Source organism: Corvus kubaryi, unplaced genomic scaffold, assembly GCF_017639235.1.
Source record: "Corvus kubaryi isolate FWS band 111438036 unplaced genomic scaffold, C.kubaryi_AGA036_p1.0 36808, whole genome shotgun sequence".
Taxonomy (NCBI): Eukaryota; Metazoa; Chordata; class Aves; order Passeriformes; family Corvidae; genus Corvus; species Corvus kubaryi.
The window spans coordinates 47,259-59,233 of NW_024580958.1; the positions used below are offsets into that span (position 1 = coordinate 47,259).

General features: G+C 51.6%; 1 protein-coding gene across 3 annotated transcripts; it reads right to left on the reverse strand.

Moving 5' to 3' along the window:
- Positions 1–1,432: 1,432 nt before the first annotated feature.
- Positions 1,433–7,176, reverse strand: LOC121660702 (C-type lectin domain family 2 member D-like). Of its 3 annotated transcripts, none has more exons than XM_042020139.1 (8): positions 7,076–7,176; positions 5,148–5,255; positions 3,470–3,650; positions 3,041–3,097; positions 2,570–2,668; positions 2,300–2,475; positions 2,082–2,185; positions 1,433–1,691 (listed from the first exon to the last, which is right to left on the reverse strand). In XM_042020139.1, exons 3-8 carry the CDS (start codon positions 3,492–3,494, stop codon positions 1,538–1,540), a joined length of 615 nt encoding a protein of 204 aa, XP_041876073.1. In that variant the 5' UTR covers positions 3,495–3,650; positions 5,148–5,255; positions 7,076–7,176; the 3' UTR covers positions 1,433–1,537. The 3 variants fall into 3 exon arrangements, with proteins under 3 accessions (XP_041876073.1, XP_041876071.1, XP_041876072.1); XM_042020137.1 differs by lacking the exon at positions 7,076–7,176 and adding an exon at positions 6,431–6,544; XM_042020138.1 differs by lacking the exons at positions 5,148–5,255; positions 7,076–7,176 and adding an exon at positions 6,431–6,544.
- Between the last annotated feature and the right edge of the window lie 4,799 nt (positions 7,177–11,975).

Consider the following 11,975-nt stretch of genomic DNA (forward strand, 5'->3'; position numbering starts at 1 on the left):
CCCCTAGGACCATGCTGGGATCATAGTGGGATCATACTGGGAGTGACTGGGATCATACTGGGATCATACTGAGTGTAACTAAAAGTGACTGGGATCATACTGGGAGTGATCAGGACCATACTGGGGGTGACTGGGAGCCATAAGGGCCCATGCTGGGAGTGATCTGGGCCCCTCTGGGTAGAACTGGGGGAACTGGCCCAGCTGGGGCTCAGAATTGTTCCCTCCCAGGGCCACCCTGGGTCTCGCTGCTGCCCCCAGCTGTTGGGGAAGATGAAACAGGAAAGCCTTATAAATATGATTGCCTGACAAAAGATTTTGGGAATATGAAAACTACAGGCGACATCGAAATGAAAGCCATTTTTGAAATACCAAGTCTTAGTTACTGAACAACTGGAAAACAATGGTATGGCCGACTGAAGGTAATCCTCTCTTGATTGAACAATACCCTCTGCTTGCAGGCAGGTCCAAGGGTCAGAGCAGACCCTACTAGCTCAGCAGAAGGGGTCCAAAGAGTAGTTTTTAGAAGTTAAGATGTAACACTCTATGGTAATATAAGAACTCTTATAGGCTGTATGTAAATGCTATAGGATTTGTATCTTGTATTAGATTGGTTAGTGACAATTAGAATACTCAGTACAGAAGATGATTTATTGTATTGTAACCAGGACTTCACTACTACTTCTTCTTCATTCTCATTCCTCTCTCTCTCTCTCTCTCTCTTTACTTACCCGCTTACTCTCTTGCTCTCCTGGGCCTGCTCCGAGCTGAGTCTGGCAGCTCTAAGCAGTGCCCCTATACCCACGCCCTTTGCAATAAACCGCATGTTCCAAGATCTGACTTCAGAGATCTCTCGTCTCCGTCCGTCCCGACCGTCCGACCCACCAAAGCTCCCCGCACCCAGCCCCACAGAGCCGAGGGATATGGGAGAACCAGGGAACGTGGAAGAGACAGGGAACATGGAATGGCCAAGGGCCACTGTTTTCCAGCAGTTTGAGCTGTTGTGCCCAGGCTGTTGCCCTTGGGGTCCCAGAAAAGGCAAAATGAGAAGCAAAAAGGCAAAATGAGAAGCAAAACAAATTCTAATAAAACTCCTTTCCTCCACCCATCCCTCCTTCCCAGTCTTCACTTTATCCCCCAACTCCCTCCCTCCTCTCCACCACTGGCACAGGGAGAATGGGAGGAGGGTTACGGTCACTTCATACTGCTGCTTCCCCAACATGGAAGGGAGTCCTTGCCCTGCTCTGGGATGGAGTCAGTCCTCCATGGACTTCTCCCGTGCTAACTCCTTCCCAGGGGCTTTGCCTCTTCACCACCCGCTCCAGTGGAGCCCTTTCAATTGATTATTTCTGTGCAATCATTGGCTTTTGCTTTAGCAAATGGACTTATCTCAACTGACAGAGTTTCAGCAAACAGACTCATCACAACCTGCGAGTTGTTTTCCAGCTAAAATTTAAACAAATACAAACAACGGAGACTCAGTACCACATTGTGTGGGGTTAACAGCAGCTGGTGGTGGATCTCTGCTAAGAGGGAGTTTTCAGGTGGAATTCAGGATTTCTGGATCCTTCTGAACTTCACTGGGGTGTCTCTGCAGGTGGCTGCAGATAGAGAATTTCGTCTCAGAGCACCTGTCGCTGCTGATCCTGTGGGAGTTGGTGTAGGCGCAGTGGCCGTTGCCCTGGATGTCAAACCTGGATTGACAGCAAAGTGAGAGCTCATGGGACATGGCTGGGATTGGACAGATTCCCATTTCCAGAGGAATTAACAGTGCTGCAGGAGCAGGGACCAACCTCCCCAGCAAAATCCCCATGCAGAACCCAAACTACCTTCCATTCCTCAACAGAGCGAATATTTTCATATTCTTGGTCCCAGGGGATTCATCCAGAGATGCCCCCAGGCCCCCATCAGCATCTGCATCCCACAAATCCATGGGTTGTGTCTGAATGCTTTGGCACAGCCAGGAAAAGTAGTGTTTGACTGCTCCCACCTCATTAGATTTATATCTACTTGTGCTTCTTGCATCAGCCCCTGCCCTGGCTCAGCCCAGGCCATGGTTTTGTTCTCCGGAAGATGGGACGTACAGGGCATTGAAGAGGGAACCATTGAGCCATTTCCAAGGTCCGGAACCTTCCCTCCGGAGACCAACCCAGTACTCCATGAAGTTCCCATAGCGCAGGAGGAAATGCTGGAGGTGGGGAAAGCAAGGATCACAGGCACCTCTGTGCCACTCCCTTCAGGCAATTTCCAAATCTGCTCCCCAAAGGCCATTCCACACTGCCTCCTTGGGGGTTTCTCTTACCAGCTCCTCCCTGGTATCAATGGTGGCCAGGTGGGCTTGGTGGGAGAGGCAGGAGCGCTGACTCCCTTCCCAGTCCACTTCCTCCTCCAAGAAGTAAAAGCACTTGTCCCCGAAGCCGATCCCGCTCTCCGGGCAGCTGGGCAGGGCGGGAGTGGTGCAGGGTGGGTGTTTCTTAGCTGAAAACATGCATAACATGCCCAAGTGACTCATGCTGGGGGGTTTCTCCAGGGAGGAGACTTTGGGGTCATTCCTGCACCCTCAGCCACTCACCTGCCAGCACGATGATGGTGACAGTGAGAAGCAGCACCACGGTGAGCACAGTGACCCCAGTGGTCACCTTTCTGTCTTTGGTGCACCTGAGGCTGAAATCTTGGGACAAACCTTGTGGTAAGGGCATGAAGAGCACCCCACGTTGTCCCAGCTCTCACATTTCCCTCATGGGTGCCTTCAACACCTTCCAACACAGCCCCAAAACACATTTGGGGCTCCCAGCAGGGCACAGACTCAGTCCAGAGGGCATCCCAGTGCTATCATTGGCTTCCAAGGATTTTTGAGGCTGCCCAACCGGCCTGCATCACCTCTTTGCCTCCACCATGGAATGGGGACCATCCCCCAGACCCTCCAGCTTGCTAACACCTTGACATTTCTTACCCCCCTTCCCCCAGCTCCTACAAGCATTTTAGTTTCCCCCAACACACTGAGCCACATCCTGAAACAACATCCCCACAAACCGGTGCTTACTGGTCTTTCCCTCCGCTCTCTGCTGCAACAGCTCCATCATAGCAGCTGAGTCTCCACCTGTGCAAACAAAGCAAGTTCCCACTCACACTGGGAAGTGGGCAAGGCCTGATTTGGGGCATTTTCCTCCAAGGACAGTCAGGCACCATTGTTCCTTTGCAGCAGGAAGGAAAACACAATTTCAGCTTTCAAAAAACCAGGACTTGCTTTGTTTTTTCAACTCTGTTTCAACCTCAGCCAACTCCTGCTGGCTCTGGGTGCCTTGGAAAGGTCTCAAGGACTTGCACACGTCCAGAAGGCCCCAGCCCCCACTCCAGGCCACCCAGGGCACTCCAGAGGGTGCTAGATGGCCCCACTTGAGCCAACCCTGATTCCCCACCCTGCACAGGGCAGCTCGTGAAACCCCTGGGACAGGAGATGGTGCCTCTGTACCTTCCTCAAAAGGGGCTTCTGCCATCCTTGGGCCACAGAGGGGACAGGGGCACCCTTCCAGGGACAAAGAGTGTTCCTCAGCTCCTCCTGCCACGAGGTGATCTTGGACAACACCCCAAACTCACAGGGCCCGACCAGGTCCTGCTCCCTCCTGGGGCTTTGCAAGGATGCTCCTGTGGTCCTAAAATAAAAACACAAAAAGGTGATAATCCTCCCAAACTCCTGGGCAGTCACAGCTCTCCTCAGCAAAGCAAAGCTGGTCTCACAGGAGCAATTTGTTGAATATTTATAATTATAACATATTATAATATATATATAAAATATTATATTATGTAACTATAATTATAAGGAAAAATAAATCAAAGAAACAGAACAAGGGTCAACTGACACAGACTGGAAATACCTGTGGATGCTGCTGTCAAGTCAGCAGCAACTGCAAAGTGTTTCTATATTTATTACAACTATATAAATTCCTCACATCAATGCCCAGCAGGTGGTTTTGTCATAAAAAATAAAATTATTACCAGCCCCTAAACCTGGTACTTCCCCCAGGTAAATATTTTCCTTTTGAGAACCACCTGCCTGTGTTTGAAAAGGTAAGACCCAAAAGGATGATCTTTTCCCCTCCAAATGCTTGAATTTGAATAAGGTTTAATTGATGCGGTGTTTTGTTACTGTCCCCAACCCCCCAATTCCCCCTGCTCCAGGCTGCAGCTTGGGGCATTTGGGGGTGAAAAACTGGTGGGGGAGGAAGAGGTGGGAAGAGGGAATGGAGGCATAGAAATTTCTGTCCCTCCAAGCTTTTCCCCTCCTTTCCTCTCTCCCAGATTTCTTCACTCCCATCCACTCACACACCTGTTTTGGATCAAAGCAGCTGCTTCAGGAAATTCTGCAGATGCCTCCCCAGCTCACAAACCCCCTCCCAGGGGCACCTCTTGCCCCTTCCCCCACTAGCCACAGGTACCATGGATGATTTAGGGGTGATGAAACCTACCAGCCTTCCCCATACAGAGCCATTTCCCACTCCTGGGCACAGCACTCTGCTCCGGGGAAAGGCTCCAGCTCCCTTCCAGAACAAGAGTTTAAATAAACTCTCTGGGCTTGAAACCAGGAGAGTGATGCAGGTTTTTCCTCTCCACCCTCACACCTGCAAAAGGGCAGGAGGGAGCAGAGCTGGAGAGGGCAGAGGTAGCTCTGGGGCCAGGGTGGCGGGGAGGAGTCTCTCCCCTGCAGCAGTACAGGGACACACCTGTATCTGCTCAGGGTGGCTTTGCTCACCTGAGGCTGCACCAAGGGATCTGAGGGCCCCCACATACTAACCCACCACAAAGGCAGTGCTGCAGGAGCTAGAAGGGGCTGAAAACAACCCAATAAAATCATCGAAAAGTGCTTACAAGACAGCAAAAACTAGAACTCACACAAAAACCACATCCAGACACTCAAACCAACCCGTGGTGGCAAAAGCTTCAATAAAAGCGGCTGAAAAGTAGTGAGTTTGGGGTTTTATTTCACTCCCTCTTTAACTTGCTACTTTTATTTCATCAGCTGGTTATTTCAATCCCCCCAAAGAGGAGGCTGTGATCTGGGTGTTCATCTCCATCCCATCCCTAGCATCACTCCAGCCGGTGACAACTTAGCCCCAAGTTTTACAGAGAGAAGCTGCTTTTCCAGAACTCACCCTCACAGCTGAACTCACGGAGACTGAACCAAATCCCTGGGGCTGTGTAAATATGAGCTCATGGAGACTGGAAACAGATTCCTGGGGCTGTTTAAGTATCATCACACACTGGGAATGAGGGCAAAGAGTTCACAGTCACAGTCTGAGCACTTGGATGTGCTTCAGCACTTTGGGCTGTTGTGCCAGGCATGTTGCCCTATGATTCCCACAAAAGGCAAAGGGGTGGAGAATATCCTCCAGAAACTGTGTTTGCTTTAAGCTTTATGTTTAACATTTCCAATGTGCCACATGTAATGGTTTAAGCCCGGCCAGGTGCCTGGTGCCACCAAGGCTGCTCTGTCAGTGCCCTCCTGCCCCAGGCAGGACAGAGAACACCAAAGGAAAGGCTTGGGCTAGGATCAGGGCAGGGAGAGGCCACTCACGTGCCACTGCCACGGACACAATAGACCCAGTCTGGGGAAATTATCTGAATTTCTGTCCAGTCAAATCACAGCAAGAGAATGAGACTTAAAACAAATCCTAGTAAAACTCTTTTTCCCCACCCCTCCCTCCTTCCCAGGCTTCATTTTATTCCCAATTCCCTCCCAGTGGCACAGGAGAAGGGGATGGGGGTTATGGTCACTTGATGCTGCTCCACATCCTCCTGCATCAGTCCAAAAAACCCTTCCCAGGAGTTCCCCCTTGCTGGTCTCCCCACTTTGGAATTCTGGGGTCTCCATGGATCCTGGTGATCTCCCCTCTTTGGAGTCCTGCTCAGGGATGCCATGGGGTCCAAGTTTCCTGTTCCCCGATTCTGCTTCAGTTCCCAGGTCATCCCAGGGTTGCCCTCTTCAGGCTCCCCTCATTCCAGGCACTCGGGCTCCTCCCTCTCCCTGCCACCCCTTTCAGGGTTGGGGGTCCCGGCCCTCCCTCATCTCTGTGCTCCCCCACCCCTCCAGGCTGCCAGGGGTCCTCCAACTCCAGTGTCACCCCTCTCCACTCTCCCCACTTTGGTGGTCTCACATTATACTCCCCTGGCTCTCCTGGGAATCCCCAGAACTGATGTCCCTCCCAGCCAGTACTGGGCGATATCCACATGGCCCCCCACAATGTCCCCACAAGAGGACATCTCTGGAGTCCTGCAAGTTCCAAACACATCCCCACCCCCCCAACAAAATCTCCCAGGGAAATGCAAAGATATTGGGGGGTTGATTCCGGAATCTGCAAGATCCAAACACCACTCCAAAAAAATCCCTGCCAGAGACCCCCCAGTATATTTGGGGCAACTCCCCCTCCCTGGTCACCTGAGGGATGCGGGGGGGTGATGCTCCTGGGGCTGCGAGGGCTGCGGACGCAGCAAGCAGTATCCCGCTCGCTTCTGCTTCTGCTCCTTTTCATGCTCCTCCTCTTCCTGCTCCTCCTCCTTCTCTCTCTCTCCCCTCTTCCTCCCGATTCTTTCCTAGCCCCTCTTGCACCACAGCTGCCACAGTACAGGCTGCTGTGGGGGGGGGGTAACCCCACCGGGGATGGATGTGGGCAGGATCCCCTCAGTTCAGATCTGCCCCCCCCCCCCCCCCCCCTGAGCCCCAGGGACTTGCTCCAGGGCTTAAGTGCTGGGGAATAAGGGTGAACATCCATGGAACTGCCCTTCTTCCATCCCAGCTTCATCTTTCTCTTCCCTCTTCACCTCCTTTTCCATTGTTCCCCCAATCCACAGACCCCTTCCAACGCAATTTGTGTGTCCCATTCCCCCCCTGCCCCCCGCGCTGTTTGGGGAATACCAGCCCCCTCTTTTCCTCCCTTTCCCATCGTCCCCCCAATCCTCAACCCACCTCCCCCGTGCTTGGTTTTGGGAGTTCCAGCCCTGTCATGCTCAGTTTGGGCATCCCACCCCCGCTTTTGCTCAGTTGGGGGTCCCAAGCCCCACCCCCCCCATGGCCCTTGCTCACCCCACGGACTGGCAGACTCCCAGTGCCACCAGTACGGCCTCAGCTCCCACCACACACCCCATCCCCAGTGCCAGGCAGGTGCTGACACCCCAAAGCAGCAGTGCTGTGCTGTGAGGTGGTCCTGATAAATAACATAGAGAATAGAAATTCTCAGTTCCCCTAAAGTTGCGGAATAGAGCTTAAAGACTAACTAGCAAATAAGATAAAAGAACGTAAAAGTATTTACACAGGATGATAAACACAGGTGGAACAAGTGGAGAAACAGATAGAAAGGACTACAGAGGGCTTTTTTTGCAAGTCATGTAACAAAGAAGCAACAGCGCATGCTCACAGAAAAAGTTCAAGGCAAGGTCACTTTCTATATCGAAGCATTCAGTGAATACAACCAGCAGAGATCCTTTTAGATGACCCTCCAGGATTATACAGGGCCTTCCAGTAGGAGGAGGATGCATGCAAAATAGTTCTAGGAAAGTGATGTTTCTGTATTAGGTAAGAAACATCTTTTAATGAATATTTATTATCATGATGGAATAAATACCATGTTGTAAAACCTCACAACACACAGAGAATAAAGAAATATCCTTCTCTGTGCCCTGTACAGATAAAGACTGCCTGCTTTCTTATGCTTCAAATTGTGTTAGAAGGATTATTCTGGCCGATTTCGGTATCAGGGGATCCCAGCCCTGTCTTTTCCCACCTCTTTGTCCCTTTCCCATGGTCCTCTCAATCCTCAATCTCCCTCCCCTGTGATTGTTTTTTTGGGGTCCCATCCCCCCTTTCGCTGAATTTGAGGTCCCAAGCCTCTCCCCCTCCCCCCCCCCCCAGCCGTTGGGGGGCTCCCAGCACCACCAGTCCTACCAGTATAGCCCCAGCTGCCCCCACTTGTTGCTATGACCCAGCCCACTGCGAGGCTGGGGCAGCGAGATGCCAATCAATCCCAGCCCCTCCCCTGGATCGAGTTTCTCCAAGACACAGACTCGGAGGGTGGGTTGAAGGGCGGCTCAGAAGCTTAAGCCGCCTCCCCCTGTTTGGGAAATTTCTCGGTTACTCGGCTGTTCATTGGTTCTTTGTTGTATCTCCCACCTCTCGGTTTCCCCCATTGGTTCTTGTTGAATTGTATCCTCCCCCTGGCTTGTAACTCATTGGTTGTTTTCCCCTTTCCCCGCGGTTTTCAAAACCCCTATAAAACTGAGGGAAAAGCCTCTCAGGGATATCCCAGATTAAGATCATCGCCATGTTCTGGTTGCTAAACTTCTGACAATAAACCTGTTGGAAGTCAGACCAGAACCACCTCTCTCTTCCTTTATCTCCAAACTAACATGAGCCTATATCGTCGGCTCCTGCTGTGTCTTCTCTGCAAAGAAGCCAGTGAGCGCACCTAGCCAGCAGTGCATATCCTGATGCCAAAGTCGCTTCTGCGACACACAGAAGTAATGCAGCTGGACTCTCTCTGATGGAGGGCACACCAGAGCTCATGCCACGAGCACAGAACTGCACTACCCACTTGCCCCATGCCCAGTGCCAGGCAGGTGCCAACAGCCCCAAAGTAGCCGCGCTGTGCCCTGGGGGGGTCCCCAGAGCGGCCCCGCCCCGCACGGCACTGGGAGCACCAGTCCGGACAAGTGCGGAGTGCGGGCGGGCGGCATCAGCTGTGTCCGGGCAGGGCCGGGCCCCGCTGGGGTCCCACCCGCACTCGGCCCCCGCTGGGACAGCGCTGGGGGATCCCATCCTGGGTGCCCCCCACCACCCCCCCTCCCCAAATTCCACTCCCAGGGGGTGCTAGGGGCAAAGGGGGGGTACAGATGGGGTCTGGGTGGGGAGTGCCGGGTGCTGCGGGTCTACCTGGAACCTGGGGAGTCATCATCAAAAAAAAGCTATGATTGGCTGGAAAGTTTTGGGGGGCTCTGGGCTCTGCGTATCTCCCTGGCATCTGATGAGTCTGAATGAAACGGTGTTCTGATTGATTAAGAGTCTTTGAAAGCTCTGTGTACTGTGTGTCTGCCTGAACACTTGTAAGTCATCACCTTGGCACTCTTTGATTGGCCAAAGGCTGTTTTGGAGAAAGGGGGCACTCCCCGTCCATCAAACGTGGGATCCCCACAAGCCACATATAATTCCCCAAAATTAGGGGTTACAACTTCCCCTCAGCCATGGGGTCTCCCCAGCCTCCCAAAATGAATGTGGGGGATCCCCAAGAGCCATTTATTACCCCTAAAAACTGGCAGAAAGCAGCAGGATCCTTCCCAAAACAAGCTCCCTGTGTCCATATGAATGTGCCTTAGGAAATGCAGGAGAAATGCTGCTCTCATGGGTTCTTAAGAACTTTAGATATGTGAGTAAGTCAGCCCTGAGAGTCAGTTACTGTTGAGGTGGAGTAAATCCTACAGGAATTGTCAGTGATTGAGACACGGACCCAGACCAGCAGGGAATAGGAATCGTTTATTCAAAGGAATGAGCTGGTTTTATACACTTTTCTAAGGCACAGTATTTCCTTATATGGTAATTCTCACTACATGACCTATCCCATGTTGCCACAGCAGCAACACACTTTCTAAATGTTCTTCTACAGGATGATCACGCGCTGTTCACCCATCTGTCAGCTCCCAGCAGGCTCCTTTCCATAGGGGTCTGCCGTGTGACGCCTCTTCTCCCCAGGGTGTGGTGGAGACAAGCTTCTCTGTGCCGCCATGTGCTCCTTTGTGCTGCCATGTGCCTCTGCAGGCAGGTTTTACAGCTTGTAACTCAACTTTATTCCATTTCTTCCCACAATTCCCTCTTTTTTTTTTTTTAATACAAATAAGAACCATGACACAAAACACTTCTAACATTAGACTATGTTTGGCCAATTGCCTGAACCAAATAAGCTCCGTTCTTAACAAAAGCAGTATCTTTCTTATGAACAGAGGGATAGATGAAAACACCCAATAACTAGTCCTATGTATGAAGACAGTGATTAAATAGATAAAACTTTGAGAAACAACATAAAGTTGCCTGAAACTTTTACCATCACCCGGAGTCTGCAATGGCTGGGAAGTGTTGTAGCTGTGTTGAGAGTCTTTCTGAAGAATGGCTAAAAAGCAAAGGTCATGATGACATAGCAGGATTAGTAAAGATGCAGACTTGGCAAGGATACTAAATCCTTGTGCAAGGAGTTGTATAAACAACAGGATGTGAGTCCAGATAAGTAAGTTGAAAGAAACCATATGGAAGAGAAAAGATAAGACCACAGTGATCTCATGGAATAGCTCCCACCAATAAGGAGCTCAGCTTTTGCAATATGTATGAGCTAATTAGTAGTACTATAAGTATGTGTAGATTATTACAATAAACGAGACTTGCTGACCACAATGCCGTGAGGCTTGTCTCCCGCGACTCCACCCGACATCTGGCACCCGAACAGGAGATGTTGCCTTATGCGAAGGGGGAGTTGCGTTGGGTTCGGGTCCTGCAGCTAGAGGGACGGCGAAAGAGGTTGCGTACGGCAAAAACGCAGCACCCAGCCGCGTCGTGCCTATCACCTCCGCGCCCGAGCGACCGCACAGGCGAGCTCGCCGATACGTGCTGCCGAAGCCTGGAGAGCTAGCAACGGTACCGTAAGTATGGAAAGGCAAGCAGCACAGGAGCTTTTTAAAGCTTTTTTACTTAAGCGTAACTTTAAAGGAATTGATCTTGACAAAGACCTCCCCGTTCTTTTAACTCATGCGCGCTCTTATAGTTTTTTCACTGACCCCCACTCCACTCATGAATTAAGTCAGTGGCGCGCGTATGGGGATAAACTTTGGGATCTTGTCTTAGATGACGATAAGCCAGCTAAAAAGATTTCTAAACTATGGAGAGTTGTCCACAATGAACTTTTAATGGTACAGGCAGAGAAAAAAGCGGCAGAAAAAATTAAAATTGCTCAGGATCGGAACCGTCATTACAGCGATCACAGTGCCTCTGTTTTCTCTGGCCCACCTAATCCCCCTACCTTTGCTACTGTTCATGTGCCGCCTGAGGCTATTGCCTCTGAGTCGCCTTCCGCGCCTCCCCTCCCCCCACCTCCTACTCCTCCTACGCCGTCCTTGCTGCAGCCTGCTCTGCCGCGGCCCCCCCCCCCCCCCCGCCGCTTGAGCCGGGTCGGGAGCCGCCGCAGCCTGCTCCTCCACCGCCCTTGCCTCACCCGTTTCCGCCGGACTGTTCTCGTTCGCGAAACCCCTTTGTTAGCCCTGAGCCTGTCCCTGGGGCAGAGTCTGACCCTGCGGAGGCCATGGTTAGGGGTCATAGAGAACTCTGGGCTGCGGTTGCTCGGGACGGCTTACAAAAGGGTGATTCTGACATGCTAGCGGCTGCGCAAGACAGCATGGCGTACCCTGTTTTATTTGTCCCGAATCCGCCAGGAGGTGGCAGTATTGCGCAGGTGACTAATCTTGATTAGAAGCTGCGAGTGCAGCTCCGAGCAACAGTGGGGAATTATGGTGTCACCAGTGAACCAGTTAAACAGATGCTTGATTATATTTTTAACGCTTTTACCCTTCTTCCTGCTGACATTAAAGGCATTACTAAGCTTATGTATACCCCGCATCAGCGACTGCTTTTTGAAGCTCGCTGGAGGGAGGAAGCCGCTGTTACTGCTGCTGTCCCCAGGCCAGCGGCAGATCCCTTGATAGGTGTTACAGTAGCTGAGCTCATGGGTGAAGGGGATCACATGAGAGTAGAAGCTCAAGCAGCACTAGGACCTGCCAAGCTACGGGAAGCTATGGCAGTTGCTAAGAAAGCTATGGATAAGGTCCGAGCCCCAGGTGGAATCCCGATGTATATGAGCATCAAACAAGGCAGAGAGGAGTCTCTAGGCTCTTTTGTTGACAAAGTTATGGAAGCCATTTCAAAAGCTGGGGTTCAAGAGCATATGCATGACCCG